This window comes from Musa acuminata, chromosome BXJ2-7 (assembly GCF_036884655.1).
Source record: "Musa acuminata AAA Group cultivar baxijiao chromosome BXJ2-7, Cavendish_Baxijiao_AAA, whole genome shotgun sequence".
In the NCBI taxonomy this organism is placed as follows: domain Eukaryota; kingdom Viridiplantae; phylum Streptophyta; class Magnoliopsida; order Zingiberales; family Musaceae; genus Musa; species Musa acuminata.
In genome coordinates this window covers 11,451,881-11,475,197 of record NC_088344.1, presented here as the reverse complement: position 1 = coordinate 11,475,197, position 23,317 = coordinate 11,451,881, and the positions used below count along the sequence as shown (strand labels likewise).

The 23,317-nt window shown below is 40.8% G+C and overlaps 4 protein-coding genes across 4 annotated transcripts; 2 read left to right on the top strand and 2 right to left on the bottom strand.

Annotated features, from left to right (window-relative positions):
- Positions 1-1,808: 1,808 nt before the first annotated feature.
- Positions 1,809-2,616, bottom strand: LOC135616123 (transcription factor bHLH149-like). The gene has a single exon (XM_065115305.1). The coding sequence runs from the start codon at positions 2,534-2,536 to the stop codon at positions 1,982-1,984; it is 555 nt and encodes a 184-aa protein (XP_064971377.1). The 5' UTR covers positions 2,537-2,616; the 3' UTR covers positions 1,809-1,981.
- A 6,686-nt stretch (positions 2,617-9,302) lies between these two features.
- On the top strand, positions 9,303-16,188 carry LOC103991683 (C2 domain-containing protein At1g53590). Its single transcript, XM_009411208.3, has 12 exons — positions 9,303-9,696; positions 11,211-11,285; positions 11,486-11,629; positions 11,911-12,006; positions 12,091-12,222; positions 12,786-12,938; positions 13,031-13,072; positions 13,693-13,741; positions 14,081-14,173; positions 14,267-14,450; positions 14,897-15,023; positions 15,114-16,188. The coding sequence occupies exons 1-12, from the start codon at positions 9,571-9,573 to the stop codon at positions 15,990-15,992; spliced, it is 2,100 nt and encodes a 699-aa protein (XP_009409483.2). The 5' UTR covers positions 9,303-9,570; the 3' UTR covers positions 15,993-16,188.
- A 927-nt stretch (positions 16,189-17,115) lies between these two features.
- LOC135617222 (ras-related protein RABA1f-like) lies at positions 17,116-19,808 on the top strand. Its single transcript, XM_065117232.1, has 2 exons — positions 17,116-17,495; positions 19,114-19,808. Exons 1-2 carry the CDS (start codon positions 17,278-17,280, stop codon positions 19,547-19,549), a joined length of 654 nt encoding a protein of 217 aa, XP_064973304.1. The 5' UTR covers positions 17,116-17,277; the 3' UTR covers positions 19,550-19,808.
- A 398-nt stretch (positions 19,809-20,206) lies between these two features.
- On the bottom strand, positions 20,207-22,590 carry LOC135617221 (zinc finger protein MAGPIE-like). Its single transcript, XM_065117231.1, has 3 exons — positions 22,102-22,590; positions 21,592-21,988; positions 20,207-21,372 (listed from the first exon to the last, which is right to left on the bottom strand). The coding sequence occupies exons 1-3, from the start codon at positions 22,265-22,267 to the stop codon at positions 20,550-20,552; spliced, it is 1,386 nt and encodes a 461-aa protein (XP_064973303.1). The 5' UTR covers positions 22,268-22,590; the 3' UTR covers positions 20,207-20,549.
- Positions 22,591-23,317: the final 727 nt, after the last annotated feature.

Genomic DNA, 23,317 nt, shown 5'->3' with positions numbered 1-23,317 from the left:
TTCCACACCTACAGGTGGAAACTAATATTTGCAATGATTATGACACAGATGAGTAATAAAGGTCAAGTTGGTGAGGACATTCGATCAGGACCTGAACTTTTTCTTTGTGGATATTTCCTATGCTTTGCAAGTCATGATACTACTACTTGCCGGCAATGCCTAAGCAAACTACTGATATCCATCTTTCCCGATCACAGATTCTGAAGATGGAGATTGAATGCAAACTGTCCCGATTTTGCACTAGGAGCTGTGAACTCTTGACGCAAACAACTAGGGTGACCGAAAGATCCTTTTACTCGTCAGCTTCTTTATTCAGAGACTTGTATCGAATGCGAGAACGGAAGCAGGACACAGAGACAGAGTACAGATGACAACGAAGGTTTTGCTTATTCTTTTTGTTATCAAAGGCAACAATCTCATTTTTTCTCTCTCGTGAGAGATCTTTATGTACAACAGGGTGGTTTCTCCAGCGTCATCGTGTTAGAAAGCTTGTCAGCCATGACTTTGAGGGGATCTATAATGCTGGAAATCATTCAAGAAAACAGTCCTGTGGCAAAAAGATTCTCCTCGTGGAGGTTGGCAGTGTGTTTTGGCTAGAGATTGTGATGTGCTCTTGCCATATTTTTAATAGCATCAATTGTTTCTAATGAAGTGGAATCATATAGATCTGTAATCCCACCTTATATGGATGGAAGGCTGAGATCGATGTGTGAAGTACGTACATACAGGAAGAGGAAGGTCAAGTTATCTCTGTTAGGATAGAAGATGATCTCTGTGAAATAACACTGGGATTTTATTCTGTTGTCAGAATCAAATCTAAAACATTTCTTGTTCCACACCGATTTAGGTTTCTCTGGAACTCTCCAAAACTAGAAAACATAGATTATTCTCTAGTGAAGAAGAACCAGACTGAGATATAAACAAGTAGAAATACTTTTGCTATATACTGTGATATTTTGACGCAAGATTCTGGAAATAAAAGATGAAAAGGACTTGCAATCACAGATTCTTTTCTGATGGATGATGCATGCCTGATGACACCTTCCCTTTCAATCGAAGGAAGAATAAAGAAGCAGCTGTTATCTCCTCTCTTTGTCTGATGATCGCCTTGAGGGCATGGCCATCACCTGCTGCAGTTCATGCTTGGCTTGCCAACTCCATCATGATTACCATTAGAACACTTTCACTACCTTCACCACTTGCCCTGTTCTAATTCCTCTGCTGTTTCTATCTCTTTAGTCTGTTGTTTCTCCTTTGTGGTCCAAGTCACTGTCACCTGTGTATGTAGTCACAATTCAACCACATCCTTTATGGAATTGGTGTCTGAGCTCAATTTGTCCTACAGTCCCATATTTTCCATCTTTGATTATTATTGCTTATTATTGTTTTTTGTATGATAGTGATTCTTTTAAGAATGTGTAATAGTCGAAGATGTGAGTGTTAATAGAGACATCATTGGTAATGGTTATAAGTTTTATTTCTGTGCCTGAATTGAGCTTTAAGTATAAATACACCCCTACCTTTGTTCTAGTTTGTCTCTATTTAGCATCAGATAATTAAATACTTTTACCACCCCAAATGCAAAGATTACTATTTGCAAACACATACATACTAGCAAACAAAAGAACCCCAAAACATAGAAGAATCAAGTCATGTGAGCTACCTAATTGCCCTGTAGATGTATCACACTCCCACCAAAAAGAAAATCTAACATCTTTTTCTCATCTCTACCAAAAGTGGATTAAGATTTCATAACCTGCACAGAAATCTCAAATCTCCAATTCCCAATTGCTAATTTGATCCCAACATAAACACTTTTGTAGAGTAAATTATTAAGAAGTGAGATAGTTTGCAAGCAACAATATCTAATTCATCATCATTGTTGTGTGGGGCATATACAAGTAGTATATAGACTTTATGATTGATTATACACAGCATACCCACATCGATCATGTACAATTAGAAAGCAGAGAGGAGTCCATCAAACCACGCGGCTTTCGGCCTCACCCGCGGCCGCAGCGTTCAGCGACGCCGCCGAGAGCGCGTCCGCGAGCGCCCTCATCGCCTTCACTTGCATCTCCAGCGCCGCAACGTAGTCGGCCGCCTCCTCCAGAAGGCTCGGCGCCGAAAGCTGCCGGCACCCGGGCACCAGCCGGCCCAGCACCCGCAGCCGGTCCCTCACCTTCTTCCCCGCCGGAGCAGCAGCCGCAACCGGCACCGGAGCCGCTAGCCTCGGCCGTCGGCGGCCGCGGCGGACCTTGCCGCCGGCCTTGAGGAGGAGCTTGCGGCGAGGGCGGCAGCGGCCGAGGAGGATGGCCCGGCTCCACTGGGACTTGCCCCGGGCGGTGAGGGCGAGGGCCGAGTCAGCCGCCTCCTTGACGGCCCGCGGCCCTGCCCCCGAGGCGGTGGCGCGGAGGGCTTCGAGGAGGCGACGGCGGTAGATCCGCTCCTGCGCGGCGGTCCGCCACTTGGTTTCCGCTCGCTTCATCTTCTTCTTCCTAGATGATGATGCCGATGAAGAAGAGGGAGAGATCATTGTGGAGTGGTGGTGGAGGTGGAGGTGGAAGTGGAATTGGAAAGGGCAAAAGATAGGAGAGAAATGGAGGAGTCGGTGGTGGAGTTGGTTATAAATAAGATGGTGCCTTTTATTTTATGCCACCTCAAATATTAATTTGGGAGACATATAATTGGAACAATGTCCATTACTTATACTCATTGGATTTATGTCACTTTTTTCCCATTTATTAATCTCATGGAAATTGTGTGATGATGAGGTGACGTCATAAGTATACACACACACAAAAATCTCTTTTTTTCTTTTATCTAATAATTATGTGAAATTAGACAACAAGCATATTTAAAATCATTACATAATTTATGATGATAAAAAAATATAAATAATAAAAAAATATTGTCTTTATAAATTCGAAATTAAGTGTATAAGACTCAGTTAGCTAACTTGACTGACTCCTGTCTTTCTTAAGTTATCCAAATCGATCAGTATATTATTAATCTCATATTTAAATTTTTATATAAGCACTATATCATTTGATATAATATTTTTTATTATTTTAAAATGTGGTTGTAGTCTCATATATATATATATATATATATATATATATATATATATATATATATATATATATATATATATATATATATATAGAGAGAGAGAGAGAGAGAGAGAGAGAGAGAGAGAGAGTTGAGGTACTTAATTAGGTGCCAAGCAACAACAGTGTGGGGTAATTAAGGACATGCATCCGACACAAGGCATTAGTGCACTAATTGACCCATTATCCAATTCGAATGCCCAATGCCTTTCTAAATCAAATTAATTGATGAATATATTTATAGATATTGAAGAAGGGCATCACAATCCAAAAGTGAAATGGACGGCAATGATAGGGAGTGATGCTCTTTCCTTCCCCGGCTCGGGCAGGAGAGGTTGATACGTCGAAGTCACGTACTTGTGTTTTCACACGCACACACACGAGTGTAAGATGGATGTGATCGTAGTCATAGTAATAATTGATCTCAAATCTAAACATAAATAAATATTAGATTCTTTGACTTTCTTGAGTTGTTCCTATAATAAGTTACCTAAAGTACGAAGAATTTAAGTATGAAAAGACTATTTTTTTTTTTATGATTATCATATATATTTAAGAAGGAAAAATAGTTTTACTATTACTACAATTGGTTTTAGTAAATATGTAAAGATATTATATGAGGGAATGAATATACAAGAGACTTTAAATTTAAATTTGAAAGAGAATTTTATTTTTTTAATTATTATTTACGTATGATAAAAAATATATATATTTCTATATGGACGTTGACATATAAATTTTATATTTTTATTTTGTTATCGATTGCTTTAAGCCATATTTATTTATTTATTTTATGATGAAACTTAATGAGTGAATTTTTTTAAAAAAATTATTTTTTAAAGTCATTTTCAAGGAAGTGTCCTTCAGACTTTTTAAATAATATTTTATTTAATATTTAAAATATCCTTAATTTTTTTGGTTCTATTTTTCTTCCTTTTCTTCCTATGGACCAATCCATATGGTGAATTTGTCCAATTACAATATTTTTATACTATGTTAGAGTATAATATTTTCAACAATATAATAAAAACAATAGCATAAAAATATTACAACATAATATAATATTATAATATAATATCTGTTACTATATTACAATATTTTTGGGTATTGCTAAAAATATTATAATTAGACCAGTTTACCCTATGGAGGGAGGGGGGTATTCCCCAAGCGATTCATGGGCTTAAAAAGCATGGGCATGTGTGAATGACGCACATGATGGCCATGCGTCACTCATTAGCACAGTGGGTGGGTGGTGGGCGGTGGAGCCCACCACTGCCGCCCTCTTCCTTTTTGGCTGTCGCTTTGGATAACCAACACATATTTAGAACAAGTGGGGATAATTAACTCCATGATTAAGCTTCCGCTGCCGCGTTCCTGCCGAGGAAGGTGACCGAGAGCGACGTGGAGATGTCCGTCGCAGATGCTTCGAAATGAGGTGGTGGTACGGGATCGGTGGGGCCGCCACCTCGTGCCACTGTTCTCGTTCCTTGTCGTGACTCTCCGGGTGGTGGGATTCGCGAAATGATGTGGGCTTTGGACGCTGCTGATGCGCCCATCCCATCCGCCGACGTTGGCGTCCGCCGGCCTCTCCTTCTCACTGGAAATTGGGGTGGAAGCTCTTCCCCGGCATGGCGTGGCATGGCAATGACCTCCGAATTTATATTGGCATTCAAAACCCACACTTGTGATTTCTTTTGCCATCTGTTTCTTCAATCAAACTTGCAAATCTTGAATCTTCTCACTGAAGTGTTAATTTCCATTTGCAAATGAGCAAACCCTTTCAGTGTTGGTACCAATAATAAATATGTTTTATTTATTATTGGAGAGATCAATGTTATTCTGTGATTTCTTTTCTCATATATAAATATGTCTTGAATCTTCTCACTATGATTAATTAGCTCCGATGTTTAGCCGTGTCAAACTTCGATGCGGGCAAAATAAGACATCGATATCAATCACCGATCGAGCAAACCTCAGTGGATTTTGGTTCTCGGAATCAGCATGTGTCGTCCTCCTTCACAGCCCCTCTCTCGACTTGGACATCACTAATCACTCTCCATGGGAAGGAGGAGGAGGAGGAGGAGAGGATCCAGTAAGCCTCCACTGTTACTGTGCTAATGCTCTTCCTACTAAGGCCATGAGTGTCCAAAGATGTCGAGGTGGAGGGAGGACCAGCTCATTTCACCGGTGATGCATAGCTTAAATGGTAGTGAGGGATGCACTCGATGGGTTGTAATCATACAGCTTACAGGTAAAGGATTCAATGCTTAAGAGTCCCCAGATGTCCTTTAGTACTCAAGCAGGAGTTCCTTTGGGTCCTCCTTCCATGGTTAAGGCCTTCATAAAAGGGGAAGGTTGCTTGAAGGGTGACTGAAGGCCAGCTTTTTCCTTTTAACATGTGTAACCCTTAAAATGCATCATAAAAAGCTCTGCCACCCCACCAATAAATCTCTCACAGTCTTTGCGGGAAATGCTACTCCTCCCTCTCTAACAGTCATCAAGTACAAGCTATTCATAGTATCCCCTTTTGGCCCATTACTTCTCCTCCTTCCTTCTCAGAGAAAGAAAAGGGGGGAGGGAAGATAGGGGTTTAAATGGCATGACAAGCTTTAACGTGCAAACCTTTTGAAAGCTGGTGTCAGAGCTGCTCAGTGCAGCTGCAGCACCGCATCTCATCTCTCCTAATCTGCTCCCCGCGCACAGAAGGGCAAGAAATTACTCCTTTGACGTCAAAATAGTGGGGATACGATCTTTACTTCCGCTGTATACGGCAATGGCCTCTCTGTGTGGAGCCGGAGCACGTCACTGTTGCCCTAAACCACGCTCTTCAAAGCACGAGGGTGGCCACGGTTCATGAATCTATTTATATCCTTCATGTATGAGCTTCGAGCTAAACCAGTTCCTCATCTACAGACTAAGAACTTGCAGAACCAAGATTTGACGAGCAGTAAGTGTTTGCGAATGGATTTGTCAGTAAAGTTGGACGAAAGTCTTGTATGTATGGCAGTGTTTTCTGGAGTCGTCGGTCTGTCTTGCACTGTAGTTCTATAAATTCTATGCACAAGACCCTTGCAGAGACTCACTCCTCACAATATAGATCTCGCTTCTTCTTGTTCGTGTTCCCTCGACAGTGTTTTGCCTCTTCTCCATCCTTTTCTCTCTCTCTCTCTCTCTCTCTTACTGCTTTGGCTTGTGTCTCGGTTTTTCTGATACCTTGTTGTTGCAGGGTTGGCGAGGTTGGGTTGGGTGAGAAGACATGGCGAGGGTAAGATGGTTTTGCTCAAGACCGCGCAACACTTCCATATGACATCGCATCGCTGTGCTCATCTATCCATCAGCAGATACCGATGGAGAAGGCATGGAAGGAGCGGGCGATAGGTTTGGACAGCGATGCGTTGGTTTATGGCCAGGCTGCGCGGTCCTGCGCAAGATCCGCCCATCACTCGATCCATCTTATTCCTTCTTGTTGATCGATCTTCGATCTTTAGCTCGCACTCCTGAAGGCTTTTTGCTTCACAGGTTCCTGCTGGCCTCGGTGAAGGAAAGAATAGAAGGAACCAAGGGAAGCTGCAAGTCTTCTTCTGCAGCAGCAAGCATCAAGAATCACAAAGGGAAGCATATCTCACATCAAGAGATCGTGACATGTGAGTAGGGTTTCTGTCACCACCAGGTTTTCCCAGCTGACTATGACATCCATCTTTTCGGTGGAGACGTAGCAGGAGCCGAGCTGGAACAGTATGCGATAGAGTAGACTGGCACACCAAATGCCGGAGGGTCGACGAAGCACTGATCTCAAGTTCGGCAGTGATGGTGCAAGCTGATACGACCAGGATGCGCATTCCTCCATGGATCTGACTGCAAAGATTCCGGCAGTCTGCAGTGTCCGATCCTTGTGCAGATTCATCTGCTGTTGCTTTGCTTATTGTCCTCTTCGCTTCTGTCTCTCGTAAAGCTCGGTTTCACAGTAGTGATAGCTGGTTGCCTATGAATCTGTGATACAGTGAGGCCAATCCTCACCTTCTCCAATCTATGATGTTAAATGGAAGGTGTAGTCATGGTCTGTGTTGAGTTGAGGACTTGGGTATTGTGAGCGAGAATATGGTAGAGATAGAAGGGAGATATCAATTAGATTGCTTTGATATCTGTGTGCTTATTATTAGCTAAACCAATCTCTTGCATTAAAATAGTTAAATCACTTGCAATGATGTAGTGCTTTGTTTGATCAAGTTATCTATATATTTACTTTTGTATTGAAACAAAAAAGGAGAAAAGAAAAAAAAGATGTTTTCTCTTTCTTTTCCTACAATTCAACCAATAATTTTATTCTTATGCAAATCAGAAAGGGAACAATCTGATTAAATGGGAATTTGGCATCACTTATGTTTTATAGTGGCAAAGGTCTCAATGTGTGTTTAGTGTTTCTGACTGATACCAATGACCTTTGCTTCTCCTCTCTTCATCATTTTTATGCCATCAATCCAATTCCAACCACATTTTGCTAAAACCAAAGTATCATATGCATTCTTTTGTAAACCATAATTCATTTAATAATTCGATGAAATCATCCTGAATTATATATACATTTTGTTTATTGAAAAGATACTGGACTGTGGACAATTTGGATCGGATAAGATAAACATATGTCCTATATTATATCTCTCCATGCTAATTGATAGCTCTATGGGAAGATTTAAATTAGTATTTGAGCCTCATTAAGTTTGAGAATTAAATTAGTATTTTAGATTTAAATTAACAAAGAAGCAGCTTAGGTTCATTAGGTAAGAATTTAAGAATCAAATTTATTTTGTAAGAGAAAAGATGGTTATTTGGCAAGTACTGTCAAAGACCCACCTCCAGTTGATAAAATAGGGAAAGGATATACAGCTATAGTAATGTAATAGAGGAGAAAATTAACTCCAAACTTTTTTTTAATATTTAAAGTAATGTAAAAAATACTAACATTGATATTTTATGGAATATATATATATATATATATATTAATGGTAATGTTGATTTTTTTTCATCGACTTCATATAGAGTCGACTTGATTTAGCACACTTTTTTTTATGAAGTCAAGCTTAAATTTTGAGTTAGTCTAATGTAATTGTATCGACGTAAGTTTCAAGTTGAATTCTCCGACAAGGAGTAATAACTTGAGCATTTTCTGTCAAACTTGTACTAAGAATATACACAATGATACTCTTCTAATGTTCAAGTTAGTAAATACCTACGTAAAAATAAAATAATATAAGAAAGCTTGCTAGATCTGAAAAAGGCTTGTATTCATAAGAATAGTAGCCCTTAATTGTATATAGTCAGGGTGAATATTCATCGTATTAAAATTGATTGGGTAAAAATTCACATGGAAAGTGTCATTACCTTATTTTATTGGTACTTGACTTACTAAGAGCCACACGAGGGACTCGATTAATGAAATATATTATATTATATTACATATATATTATTTTTATAATATATTATAAATTTTTTTATCAACTAAATTAGTGGATATATATCCTTAACGTATGCCACATGCGAAGAACCATAATTTAGCCTGCCTTAAAGCCCAAAAAGGCCCATAATGCGCATGGCCTATTAGCCCAATCGGTCTAATAACTGACTCTCATGGATGATCGATCACCTTCCGTTTGCTCGTCTCGCTTCCCCTTCGTCGCAGCCGTCATCCGTAGCTGTCTCACCCTTGAATCATTTGGTACTCGCGACAGCGATGCAGACGGACGTGCTTCCTTCCTTGCCATAGGCGATTACGAGCATTAAACCATTATTCTATGGTCAATCATCTCGACTGTAACGTGTCTTCTGATGCGACCAAAATAATAGAGCCCACCTAAAGCCCTCCAGTTTGGACCGGTTGTCAATCCCCTTCACCCGGCCCTCTGATGGAGATCAGACGGCCGAGGCCACAGCGATGGCCTGTCCTCCACGTCGCGACACTGCCGACAAGCGAGGAAGGCCCTCTCACCTGCCACGTTCGCTGAATCTGCCGTGCGATACGCGTCCTGTGACGCTCTCTCCGCCCATGGAATGCAACGCCCGCGCGGGACCCACTCACGACGGAGGGCGATGCGCCGTCTGATGCGCGGCGCATCCGCGAGTCGTCACGTAAGTCGTGACCAGGAGGAACGCTCCAAGCGTCGTCCCCGTCGTCTATTCGACGGTTCGGTTTAAGGTCAATGTACTCACGCTTCGAGGGGCCGTTAAGCGTTATCCTCTCTCTCTCTCTCGCTTTCGCTCTCGCTCTCGCTCGCTCTTCGACTCTCTACCCTTCTGCTGTGTGTGCTTCTGTTCGCCCCCGCGGAACCCACCGAATTCCGTATCCTCCCCGCAAAACCCACCGATTTGAGATACCGCCACGGGGTTTAGTAAGCCGGATCGGGTGCTTGCGGATGCCTGAGTTGGGCCCGCGGACCCCGAATCGCACAACACCGGGAAGAGGAGGATGGACATCACGGAGGTGACGATCGTGCATCACATCGCCTTGGTGCTGCTGCTGCTCTGGGTTCTCGTGCAGTTGGGCAAGGGGCACCCGGTCGTCTTCTTTGTGGCACTGTTGTATCTCTACAAGGTGAGAAGAAGACCAAGAAATTTGACCGTTGATTGTGCTTAGATCCTCCTGTGTTGGATTTTAATTCCTCGTGTTTATTTCGGAAGAAAGTTTCCTCCTTTTTTCTTCTTTTACTTTCTGTTGTGATGTTAGACTTGCAACGATTGGCTGATTAGGGTTGGTCGGTTGTATGAAATGCAGTTGGTATTATGTGAATTAATTTTATGCCATGTGCTAAAGAATTCTTTATGAAATTCTACGACATGTTCTTGATATCTAAACAATGAAAATTGTCTACATTAAAAATATTAGATATTGGAGTGGGATCCCATCGTGGTTGATTGCAGTGGGCGTCTTACGCTTCAAGTTAGTTTAAGAAAGGGATAATTTCATAAATAATGATTAATAAAAGTAAACTATGTTGTTTGTAACATGGAATTTAATGATTGATATAGACTGTTGAACGTGACATCCAAACTGGGCAAGCTAGATTTAAGACATTGAGGGACTACCTTGTGAGCGTATCATATGATCTTCTTAGTTGCAGTCTTGTCAAAGTTGATACTAGAGATGCAACAAGTTTCGCATTTTGATTCTTTTGTTTGCCCATTGATGCAAAGTGTTATGATACTTTGCCCATTGATTGACATTTTGACTTGGTATTGTGGAACTGAAGTTATGATACCTTGCCAACAGTCTTGGAACTACTGGGGAACATAAGCCATGGTATCAAGAAGTTCAGAAATTGGTCTCAGTATGTTCCAAGATAGTCAGGAACAGAGGCCATTGTTTCTTGAGCAAATCTGGGCTTGCTTCTGGCCATTGTTTCCAAGATAGTCAATCAAGACATACAGGCAAATTCTTGGAAATAAGTTTACCAGGCAAAGAATGTTAGCTATATGCTTGGTTTAGATAGTAACTACCAACAATTCATCATCTGAAGATTGCCTTACTGGTTGCACACCCATAAGCCTCTGGTCCTTGGTTGGACCTCTCGGTACTTTTGGTGTATTGATCGTTAATGTCAGCTGAGTTAGTGGGTGAAAATTATGGATGAAATCATGGACTATATAAAAAATTCCATAAAAATGAAAAAGCCTACCTGCTTCTCCTACTATTCCTGTCCTTGTGTTTCAACAAAACAACTCACAAGTGGAGATGATGTCCAAACTTTATAGGAGTTCTCACATTGGCTTAGTAATCTTTGTTTGATTATGACCTATTGTCTTGTCGTTCCATGGGAACCAAGGACTGATTGCTGGTTTTGTTATCCAGCATCGTGTGCTTGGTTGCTTTTGCTGGTCCAACATAGGCCACCGGTTTATCAATTTCTTGATTTGTTATTTTTTTGTTTCTGTTTCCATTTATTTGGATGTTATGTATTTTCACCTTTTCATTCCCATGTTTATGATCTTGATTTCACACTCTTGTTTTTCTGTCTTTTGAGAGTCTCTGTTTTGACTGTATAAGCTATATATGTTCGATCATGTTAATACATGCTTATTTTGTGTCACGATTTCTTTGTTATACTCCAGGTAAATGAACGCTATACATTGAGATTGCAGAAGCGACTGCAGTTTGAGGAAAGAAAATTTGCCAACCAGCGAAGAGTATGCATGATATACTCTCATATTTTGATCTTTGGACTGTGTTTCCTCGGCCATAATATTACATGCGTTTCTTTTGTGTTCTGCTGGTTCTCATTTACTGATAGTTTTTCTCTGGTTCTTAATAGCATTTTAGTCCAAAGTTCCACATACCTCAAATTATGTGCTATTATCATCATTTTTATTTATTTTTGGTGTGGCAGCTTCTCTCTGATGCAGAATCAGTCAGGTGGTTAAATCATGCTATTGAGAAGATATGGCCTGTATGCATGGAACAAATTGCATCCCAGCAATTTCTCTTGCCTATCATACCATGGTTTCTGGATAAGTTCAAGCCTTGGACAGCTGTATGGACTTTACAACTATGACTTCTTCTACTGTAATTGTTGATACTATCAAGAAAGTATCATCATTGTGATGCATTTAGCTTCTTATGATGAACTTCGAGGGCATCTTTAGAATGTAGTTGCTGCATAAATTACTTGTCTAGACTGGGCAGTTGATAAGTTTCCATATGGTGAAAATTATTGTTGGAAATGCTGGTCTTGTGATAGGCTCATACTTTTTTTTATAAAAGGTTTTCTGTGATATATATTAATATTTAATTGTATGCCTTGTATTTTTGCAGCGGAAAGCCGTTATGCAGCATCTTTACTTGGGTAGGAACCCACCTATGTTTATAGATGCAAGGGTTCTTCGTGAATCATCAGATGATGATCACTTGGTATGCCATACTCTTTCTTTTGCAACAGATACCAGATGCCACTTATCATGTATAATTATTTAGTGTTCTAGCTATGTGATACAGGTTCTAGAGTTGGGAATGAATTTTCTTTCAGCAGATGATATGAGTGCAAAACTTGCGGTGCAGCTGAGGAAAAGACTGGGATTTGGGATAACAGCGAATATGCATATCACAGGCATGCATGTTGAGGGAAAGGTACGAAAATCTATCTCCTGCTCTGCAAGCAACATTGCACTTGCACAGATAAGTGTTGCTCATAGTGCATTTCCAAAATTCATTTAAGGTGTGCTTGGTTTCTCTTAAAATTTGTTTTCACATGAAAAAATAACTTTTCTGATGTTTGTTTGACAAGGAAACTAAAATAGAGTCCAAATGTTCTCTAGATATTCAAATTCACATGTCACAGAGATGTCTTTGATGATATTTTTTGGCAGCAACACCCCATCCCTCCCCTTTCCTTCCTTCTCTTTATGCTCATGGAGCTGTAATACACAAGAAATTCCAGATGCAGTATCTCCACAAGAAAATACGGATCCGAATGAAATATTGATTTTGGGATTTGAATGACAGATGGTTGTCTCTTTTATATGAGCTTCTGTTTTATTTATTCTAGTAACAATGTCAGATTTCTGACGTGTAAATGAGAAATAAAAGAAACAAATCGAGAATGTAAAAGAAAATACAGAACAAATTGATAGGTTATTATCAAATTTTAATGGAGGCTATTTTGACATAAATATATAAATTTCTTTTTGTAGGTTTTGGTGGGAGTAAAGTTTCTTCGGCAATGGCCATTTATTGGACGAGTCAGGCTATGCTTTGCAGAGCCCCCATATTTTCAGATGACAGTAAAACCAATATTTGGACATGGAGTTGATGTTACTGAACTACCTGGAATTTCAGGATGGCTAGTAAGAAACAAGTGGTTGACTCCACTTTTAAGTAGGTATCAGATCCAATGAACATTTTTTTCAATTAAATATTTTCATTTGCTTGATTTTAGGATAAGTTGCTCGATGTTGCATTTGGGCAGACATTGGTTGAGGTCAGTAAGTTGGTTCTCCATAGCTGTCTTCTCTGTTCTTTTTTGTTTTTCCTCCGTACATATAGCTTGTTCTTCTAAAAAGTAACTAGGAAGTCGTTTCTCAAGAAATAACAAATATATTAATATAGATTGGTGAATATAAAAACTCCTGTAAGATGGATATGGATACAAGTACAATAGGTGGATGTGTACTTATATGTCAAATCTTGAAAAGAACTAACTGGACAGATATGATGGTAAAAATTGTTTTGATAGTATATTATATATAGGAATGCTTGATGTTTATTTATGTTAGAATTTGTAGTTAGTTACCTTGAGAAGTAATAACAACCAATTGACTAACGTCCATAGTTCATTTCTCAAAAAAGAAATTTTTAGTAATATGCTACTTCAAAAACGAAGAGAAGATTTGAAGAACTTCAAAAACAAAGAAAGATCATTGTATTAGTCTCATTAATTATAAATTGGTTTATATCATACATCTATTTTATGTTAAATCAAAAGATTTAACATTCTTTTCTAAATAAAATTCCTTGAGGAGGTATTGATTATAATACCTATTATATATTTTACAAGTAATTTATCTGCCAAATATAACTAATATTTATATTTCCTTGCAGCCAAACATGCTGGTCATTGATGTGGAGAAATTTGTTTTGGCTCCTGAAGGTAAATGACAGTAGAAATCATCGCATTTATCCAGCTTTAATTGCTAAGTAAAGAATATTATTTTGGATTATCTATTCATATTATAGAGAATATTATGTTTTGCAACTTCAATGGTTAAATATTAACATGTGGTTTACAAACTTTGAGGAGACCAAGATGTTAACTGGAAGAGTGATTACTTTACCATGGTTGTAGTGTCAAAAGATATGGCATCTTTAAGGGACAAAAAAAACCTGTTGTTTTCCATTTTCATGCTATTCAGCAATTGAAAACTGACTTGTCTTATTTTATTCTACTTTTGAATGATTTTCTGAATTATATATTCTTTAAAAATTTTAGAAGGTTGGTTTACTGTCAATGTGAAGCCTCCTATTGGATATGCAAAATTGGAGATGTTAGAAGGGGCTGATATGAAACCATCTGATTTTAATGGTATGCTTCTTTTTATCTTTTTCCTTTGGAGAGAAATGTCTGATGTCATTATGGAAACGAAGTCTCTGATTTATTACCAAAACTATGTTGCAGGACTTTCTGATCCATATGTAAAGGGACACCTTGGACCTTACAGATTCCAGACAAAGATCCAACGGAAAACATTGTTTCCAAAGTGGTTGGAGGAGTTCAAGATCCCCATCAGTTCATGGGAGGGAACCAATGTACTCGTTCTTCAAGTTCGTGATAAGGATACCATTTTTGATGACATTCTTGGGTTCGTTCAGATTTCAAACATGTTATTTATGTGCAAAATCATGAAAAATCTGGGTTTCTTTAATTTATTTGAGAGCTCAAAGGTCTGGCTAATCAGTTACTCGTAGATGAAAGCACAGCTGCCCATAAAGAACACACAGTTATCTGTTTGTCTAAAAGTGATAAATAATTTAAGGTTCATGGACCATCCACATGTAACTTGAGCAGTCTTTAGAAGACGAGCATGAATCTGTCTTGTTCTTCAGAAGATATGTTTACTTGTCTCGACCTATTGTTCTTTTTTGAGAATCCTATCAATTGTTTCAAGTAAAGAAAAGGGTGTTATCATTGACTGTGTTAAACATAATGCAAGTTAAAAAGTTGATTCTATTTGTTGACTCTGTTTATTTTAGATGTCTACTAAGATCATTCAGATTTTAATTAGTCTGGTTTTCATGTGCCTTGCAGAAACTGTTCTGTGAACATCAATGATCTGAGGGGTGGACAAAGGCATGACATGTGGCTGTCACTGCAAAATGTCAAAATGGGAAGGATCCACCTAGCGATTACTGTACTGGAAGAGGAATTACAGAAGGTAAGCCAGCTGCAATGTTTGACAACCCTTGTGGATAATAAGAAAGCTTGATAATCTATCTTGGCTTGAAACACCAACTTTTTTTTATAGGAGCAGAAAGATCTCGGTGATGAAGAAATAATATCAAAGACGACGGAACCAATGACGAGCAGGTCAGATGAAAAGGCTGAGAAACTTAACGCGAAAGAATATCATCATCATAAGATGGCTGATGAGTTTGAGCCCATTAATATTAAAGGGCAAGAAAAGATAGGATTATGGGTGCATCGTCCTGGGAGCGATGTCTCCCAAAAATGGGAGCCTCGAAAGGGGCGTGCTCGATACCCTGATACTCGACTCCATCGGGAGGACAATGGCTCCACTAAAAGCCCAAGTCGATCATCATCATCCAGGTCTCAACAAAGTGATTCTAGTAGTAACGAAGAATCTGCAGATGGAAAGAAACCCCGGCTTAAAATAATCAAAAAGGGCCTGCACAAGTTGAGTTCTGTATTCCATAGAAGTCCCAGGAAAGGAAGCCCCCGACAATGTCAGGAGGTGGTTGCTCCTCCTCCACCACCACCTAACCTGTGGCCGATCGGGGAGAAGCGGACGTCGATCAAAGTCATAATGCCTGACGGTTTTGATGAAAAAAATGGAGTGCCAAAGCTGGATGAGGAGAGATGCAACTCTGAGATCAGCGAGAGAGAAAGCCCAGGCAAAGGCAGTAGTATGCTGCAGACACCGAAGAACTTCATAAGCAAATCATCCAAGAGTCTAAAGAGCGTGCTGAGCAGGAAGGAGTCCGACAAGCTAAAAGAGGTTCAGTCACCAGGAGCTGAAGACAAAGATAATTCTCAGGGAACCAACTCCTCAAGTGATGGTTTGGTGGATGATCCACTTGTTATAGGGGGATTGCCCATTAGTATTGCTCCATGTAGCCATAAGGTAACTGTCAGTGCTGAAGATGACAAGAAAGACAATATATAGTCTGCTAATGTTGCAAACTGCACAGAATGTCTGTCATCTTTGATTCCATGGCAGAACCAAAGTCCAGTTATAGACAAGTGTGTTTGCCATATGTTGATATGTAAACAACAGTAGCGGATGCTTCTTCTCGGTGTAATAGCTGTTAAAAATTTTGTTTGATGCTTGTTATATATATATAGTGTTGATTCTTCTTCTCTTTGCTTCTGTATATTTATTTTATTTACACTGTTAAAAGAAAAACATGTTTTAATTTGGTGTCTGATATCTGTCATGAAATAGAAAGGCAGGGGATGTTGTCTAAGCCCATCTCACATGTTGTCATGCTGATTGATGTCTTCAGTTAAGATGATTTTTAACTCTCTTTTTTTTTCTCTGAAAAGCAAATGAAAATAATTTGATTAGTAAGAAAAAGGAAATGAAAATATTCTTTTCATCTTTCAAATGCTGAAAAAACCTAAAACACTACTGTGTAGTTGGAAAGATGCTATCTATCTTTACAGTTGAAATGAAAAAAAAAAACTTAAGATTATGCCAATAAATAATGCAGAAATAAAATTGTTTCTGCTAGAAAATCTTTTTTAAATAGTTAATATAAAATATGCTATTTCCAATCTGACTTGCAAACATGCTTGTTTTAGATTTCATACTATATATAGTAAGGCTTGATACTTATGCCACGTGGACATCCGACTGGGAGTTTGGGTCAACAGCGAAGAGTGGCGCTATTGGTTGACCAGGCTGTTGTGGGCCCCCAATGAGACGGTTCCAGGTTCCCACCGTGTTTCGGCTTTCAACGGGTCCGATTTCTTGAGGTCGTCGGAGCTTACGTGAGGCCCACCTAAATTATATCCAATAAAGACTCTGGTATGTGGGAGGGTAAAACAAGAAAATGACTTTTCTTCGAAAACAAAGGAATTCGCGTCTTACGCGTGTGATCTGTGGACCCACGTCTCTAATCCAATCATAGAACGAGTGGGTTGAGGGGTAGCGAATAAAAAGGCCGAAAGAAAGAAAACACATGTAAAATTATAGCTCCTAACGACCTTCCACGTCAGCTACCGTTTCCGAAGAGACCCCGTCAAAAGAACTCCCTCTCTCGTTCCAACTTCCAGCCAACGAACCATCCCCTTCCATCGTCAAGCTCGGCGTCCCCCGGCCTCCCTCTCGCTCTCTCCTCTCCCTCGATCCATTCTTCTCGTCCTCCCATTCTCTCTCCCGACGACGTCTTTCTTCTTCTATTCTGTGGGACTAATACAAGGAGAGAGGGAGGAGGAGGAGAGTGATAATGGCGTACAAGGCGGACGAGGATTACGACTACCTGTTCAAGGTGGTGCTGATCGGAGACTCCGGGGTGGGGAAGACGAACTTGCTCTCCCGCTTCTCCCGTAACGAGTTCAGCTCCGAGTCCAAGTCCACCATCGGCGTTGAGTTCGCCACCCGCACCATCCGTGTCGACGAGAAGCTCGTCAAGGCCCAGATCTGGGACACCGCCGGCCAAGAAAGGTCCGATCCCGTACCACAACCTAACAAAAGAATGCCTCTTCGGTTCCATCTCCCTTTGTTGACTCGATCATTGCCCGTCCATTCCATGTGCCCTAATTCTTCTCTGTTTTCTTCCTCTTCTGTCCTCTGTTTTCTTTTATAGTTGGTGATATCCGATTTTAATTCAAAGAACAAATTAATTGCTTGTTTAGAATACATTAATTATCTTTTAGGTGCATATGATTCTATGTCAATCTAATGCTATCATGTTGTTTCTATTTTCCCCTGCTCTTTTTCTCATGTGTTTGTTCATTTCCGGAAAAAAAAGGGGGGGGTAAAAGAGATCCCTCCTTCAGTAATGTTGTATTGTTGCTATCTCAAGATGCTACATGGTATGTTAAGATGCTTGTAGTTTCAAGAATGCAAGAACTTGGATATTATAGTCCAACTAATATATGCTCTGTAGTTTCAAGAATGTTGCATTGTTGCTATCTCAAGATGCTACATGGCATGTTAAGATGCTTGTAGTTTCAAGAATGCAAGAACTTGGATATTATAGTCCAAGTAATATATGCTATGTAGTTTCAAGAATGTTGTATTGTTGCTATCTCAAGATGCTACATGGTATGTTAAGATGCTTGTAGTTTCAAGAATGCAAGAACTTGGATATTATAGTCCAAGTAATATGCTATGTAGTTTCAAGAATGTTGTATTGTTGCTATCTCAAGATGCTACATGGTATGGTAAGATGCTTGTAGTTTCTTTCAAGAATGCTAGCTAGACTATTGGATATTATAGTCCAAGTAATATATGCTCTGTAGTTTCAAGAATGTTGCATTGTTGCTATCTCAAGATGTTACATGGTATGCTAAGATGCTTGTAGTTTCTTTCAAGAATGCTAGCCAGACTATTGGATATTATAGTCCAAGTAATGCATCATGTAGTTTCAAAAAATGTTGTATTGTTGCTATCTCAAGATGCTACATGGTATGATAAGATGCTTGTCGTTTCTAGGATGCAGGACTCTTCGATATTATAGTCCAAGTAATATAAAAAACTATCTACCTTAGCAAGAAACAACATTCATATCGATTTTGACGTAAGATTCCAAACCTATGTCACTTTTTGTTGCAGATTGTTGGTAATTAGCATTTCTTTATGGCTTTGGAGCTTTGATTAAGTCTTTTGAATGTGAAATAAATTACAGATAAACTAAACTCTGTAAGTCTGATGTCAGACTATTTTTCAGTTGTGATTTTTGAGATTAAAAAACTATTGAGTCTGAGTCAAGATTAACGTATATTTAGACTTATTAAGTTGTAGGTCAAATCCAAAATTTATCATCGATCCTTTCAATACTTAATAATGTGGAACGATTCCTTGATCCTCTCTCAATTTTCATTGGATTGGACCTATTGACATGCTGAGAAATGCATATTATTCTCTAAATCAAATTATAATTTCAAGTAAGTGCACTGCTAGTTTAGCTTGGTTGTAATGTAAAGATGAATGCTTATTGTTAATGCCTGTAGCTAATTTTTGTTCTGACTTGCTATATCATGATGTAATTAGGAGATTAGCTTACTCCCGTAATTGCAGATTGATATATGCTATCTCCTGTTCTTCTTTGATCGTATAGATATCGAGCAATCACTAGTGCATACTACAGAGGAGCTGCCGGTGCCCTCGTCGTCTATGACGTAACTCGACATATAACCTTTGAGAATGTGGAGAGGTGGATGAAGGAACTCAAGAACCACACGGATGCAAACACCGTCATGATGCTCTTGGGCAACAAGGCTGACTTGCGTCACATAAGGGCCGTCTCAGTGGAGGACGCACAGGCCTTTGCTCAACGGGAGAGGGCTTTCTTCATGGAGACATCTGCCCTCGAGTCCATGAACGTGGAGACTGCCTTCACCGAAGTGCTGACCCAGATCTACCATGTGGTCAGCAAGAAGGTGCTTGATCTCGGTGATGATCCGTCGGCTGTGCCCAAGGGACAGACCATCAACATCGGCGCCGACGACGACGTGCAAGCTGCTGCTAAGAAAACCGGCTGTTGCGCAGAATAGTTGGTCATCCGTCCATCTTTGGTGATCGTTAGCTGCGTGCTGCGTCGCATCTTCATGTGACATTTCTTCTGTAAAGCTCAAGGGGGAGAGTACCTTCTCGGACACATTCATGCTTCAGGAACATTGAGCACCACACAGGGTTTTGTGGCTACCTTTTTGCAGAAACGCAAACTTAGTGGATCTTCTCTTGTTCTTCATTTGATTTGTACTCCCGACTACAAACATCTTTCTCTAACATTTGTTTGCTATCTTTGATCCACTGTGTATCATCAAAAACAAAGTGGTATATGTAAAACTGGTTGGTTTTAACTTGATGTCTAAGTTCTTCCATGGAAATTGTCACATGCTGTGTCATTGCTGAATTTACTGCAACTGAGATGGGCCAGTGGCTTCGTTGTGAAGAAAAAAGGCTCTTTGTCCTCAAAAGTCAACGACACTTGGTAAGTAGGTATTATAGTTCGTGCATTGGCCTTGCTGCAGTTGACGAGTGACTAACAGGAAAGCTGATGAATTAGGTTTTATTAGATGAAAGACCAAAGCATTCCCAGAACCATCTTAAAAGAAGAAGAAGAAGAAGAAGAAGAAGAAGAAGAAGAAGAAGAAGAAGAAGAAGAAGAAGAAAAACAACCCTGAAAGAGATGGGAGTGCAATAATAGAGATAAAAAGGAGGCGCTGGTTGCCCACTTTCTTTCCAAAACAAAAGCAGCAGCATCTCATGGAGTGACTTTAGGGTCCATAAGAATATGCAAGGATCTCCTACCACTTCGAACAATCACTGCTTCTCTCTACACACACATCTCCAACTCCCCATAAAGCTCACATTACTTTACCACCTTTTTCTCTCTACACACCTCCTCCAACTCCCATAAAGCACACATTACCTTACCACCTTTCATGCTCCCTCAGGAAACATCTCAAGGGTTTCCCTCTCTAACTTTTGTTCTTTCCTGCCCACCCCCTCCCCCGAACAGATTCGCGTGCATATATGCTCATGATCATATCAGATCCATCCATTAATCGATGGCTGGGACAGTGTGTGCACCCCCACACCCAAGAAATCTCTCGTCTCGCCTCCAATATCATCCCTCCGCGGGCTTCCGTGCCTTGCAGCGTACACATCAAACGTGTTCGACACTGCAAAATTAGGCACAATGTTCTCGAGGTTGCTTGGTTGGCTCCTTGAACTGAATAGTCCATCAAATCTGTCGCGGACGTTGGCATTTTGGCCCTTCGGTGACTCGAAGCTCCCTGTGAATGGGATACTGGAAGTCACACCAATCTGCGCAGCCTTCTGCAACAACGCTGTGGCAGATGTATCCGATACTGCTATCAGATGACGCTGTTGAGAGCTAAACAACGCAGGCAGGCTTCCGAGAAGAGGCTGCGAGGTCTCAGCTTCCGTCACTGTGCTTGTAGCTGGTAACGAGGCACTTGTTATGGCTCCCATGTTCGATGATGATGGGAGCTTTTCGCCGTAAACCCAACTCAACTGGCTTTGATCCAGTTGGTGCAGGTTGGAGGACGAGTTGAGGAGATCACCATACAAGGTTGCAGCAGCGCTCACGGGGCCGACTTGATGCATGTCACCGAAGCCAGTGTTATTATCTAAGGGATCAGTGGTCCGAGATCTATGTCCCATCCACAACGCAAGCCGCTGCTTGACCTCTTGGTCGGCTTCGCCATGGACGACGCTGGGCTTGATATGGGACATTGGGAACTGCTGCAGCATGTTAGACTCCACGTTGTTGAAGGCTGCTGTAACTCTCGCGGTTTCTTGGGCCAAGGCATCGCAGAAAGCTCTGTGAGTGATGAAGCTGTCTCTTCTGTTCACCGCACAAGACAACGAGATAGATATATTAGGTGGTCGCATGTCAGTGATAGAAACAACGACGACGACAGCAACAACACTCGGTTCTTTTCTAACCCTAAAAGCCAGATGATGTAAGAGGAGATCAGCATGGAGGAGCACCAACTACTTGCCATGTTTCTCTCGGCTTGGTTGCTCATGGGAGATGAGAGAGAGAGAGAGCATCATTGTGTACCTGGAGAAAAGGGTGCCGCAATCGCATCGGTACTCCCTGGTGCCGCAGGTCTTGGAGTGCGCCTTCCAGTCCGACTGCACCGCGTAGCGCTTCGAGCACTTGTCGCACTTCCACTTCTTCTCGCCGTGCTTCCTGCAGAAGTGCTTCTTGATGCCCGTCAGATCCCCGAGCGCCCTCGCAGGGTTGTGGTGGATGCAGGTGGGCTCGGGGCACACGTAGACCCGCTTCCTCGGCTCCTTGCTGCTCCTCTGCCTCAGCTTCCATGGCAGGTTGTGGCCGCGGCGGTGGAGCTGGAGATTCTGGTCGCGTTGGAAGCCCTTCCCACATATCTCGCACACGAACCGGTTGGTGGCCAAGAGCGTCTTCGGCGACAAGGCGATCACCTCAGCTTCAGGATCTGCTCGTCATCAAGATCGGCAAAGACTGGGAAGCCAGTTAGAGGATCGTCTAAGAACTAACGGTCGAAAGTAAAAGGGTAAAGTTCGATTCCGGTGTGTTGTTTTTGCTTGCCTGGTGTTCCCGGAAGATTCCTCTTCTTCTTTGCCGCAGGAGGATTGGAGTCCAGACACGGTTGCATCGATCCGAAGGCCTTTGAGATCGCTTCTCCTGACATCCTTCCTTTCCTTCTAATCTCCTTTAGACAAGTCGCCAACTTTTCTCTCCGCAACGAGAGCATTCACAGGGATGAGACACAACCTATAGGACCGACGTAAATAGATAGCACGAGGATCTCTCTCTCTCTCTCTCTCTCTTCTGTGTGGCAATTGAAATAAAAGATTGATTAGTGTATGGATTCAGGTGTGCAAAAGGTGTTAGTTGGCAAGCGAATATGCATATGATGGCACACATGATGAAGTGGGAGTAAAAGCTGAGCCTCAATGCCTTTCCTACTTGGAATGATTAACCCATAATTTGGTGTTCCCCTTTTGTGCTGCTTGATGGACTCAACCCTGCACAACTCGATCTTTGTGTGTGACTTGGCAGATATGACCATTTTAATTAAGTATACTTGTTTGAACACATCAATTTGCTAAACCTCCATATTAATGAGTCAACAAACACGAATCAAAATGGTAGCAGAGTGTGTTACCTATAAACACAAATGAAGAACCAGCTCCTCTCTAATGTGGGCACAAAAGGAAGGAGAACCTTGTTAACAGATCGATCATGATGGATGGCAATCACACACGAGAGGATCAGTGTTTCAACACTTACTTCAGGATTCATAATTACAAACAGTGATGTACGCCAAAAAGGTTGTCTTAAATTGGTAGAATAGTGAATTGGCGGACACTGAACATATGATGATTCCAATTGAACGAAGCAACGGTCAGTAAAATGTGTTTGTCTTTCAATTAGATCCCATGTGTTGGTATATTTTCTCCATTAGCATCCTTGTGCAGTAAGGAGGACCAGCCTTTCACTTCCTTTATCCTAAAGAAAAAGCTGCCACACTCCATCTCATGTGTGTGAGGGAGGTACCCCTTTATCCATTGTTTTTCTCTCTCTCTCTCTCTCGCTCTGTTTCTCTTTTATACAGTCGATATATCATGATCTCATATCTAACTCATAACCAAGTTCTTTATCTGTTTGCTTGAGTGGAAATTGCAGTGCAAAATGTTCCTGCCGTTGCCTTCTTTCTCTCTCAAAGAAAATTGGCAGGCACCAACCCCCATGGACACTTCTCCACATCCACCACCCCGAGGCTTCATCGCGCGAGGCCCGA

What these genes read in the sequence shown, in the direction of transcription:
- LOC135616123 (XM_065115305.1), bottom strand. Translation starts at nt 2,536, where the DNA reads ATGATCTCTCCCTCTTCTTCATCGGCATCATCATCTAGGAAGAAGAAG.
- LOC103991683 (XM_009411208.3), top strand. Translation starts at nt 9,571, where the DNA reads ATGGACATCACGGAGGTGACGATCGTGCATCACATCGCCTTGGTGCTG. An exon ending in CTGGAATTTCAGGATGGCTA is followed by an intron (nt 12,939 to 13,030) that starts GTAAGAAACAAG and finishes GCTTGATTTTAG; the next exon opens with GATAAGTTGCTCGATGTTGC. An exon ending in ATTTGTTTTGGCTCCTGAAG is followed by an intron (nt 13,742 to 14,080) that starts GTAAATGACAGT and finishes TAAAAATTTTAG; the next exon opens with AAGGTTGGTTTACTGTCAAT.
- LOC135617222 (XM_065117232.1), top strand. Translation starts at nt 17,278, where the DNA reads ATGGCGTACAAGGCGGACGAGGATTACGACTACCTGTTCAAGGTGGTG. An exon ending in GACACCGCCGGCCAAGAAAG is followed by an intron (nt 17,496 to 19,113) that starts GTCCGATCCCGT and finishes TTGATCGTATAG; the next exon opens with ATATCGAGCAATCACTAGTG.
- LOC135617221 (XM_065117231.1), bottom strand. Translation starts at nt 22,267, where the DNA reads ATGCTCTCGTTGCGGAGAGAAAAGTTGGCGACTTGTCTAAAGGAGATT. An exon ending in GAATCTTCCGGGAACACCAG is followed by an intron (nt 21,989 to 22,101) that starts GCAAGCAAAAAC and finishes GATGACGAGCAG; the next exon opens with ATCCTGAAGCTGAGGTGATC. An exon ending in TGCGGCACCCTTTTCTCCAG is followed by an intron (nt 21,373 to 21,591) that starts GTACACAATGAT and finishes TGCGGTGAACAG; the next exon opens with AAGAGACAGCTTCATCACTC.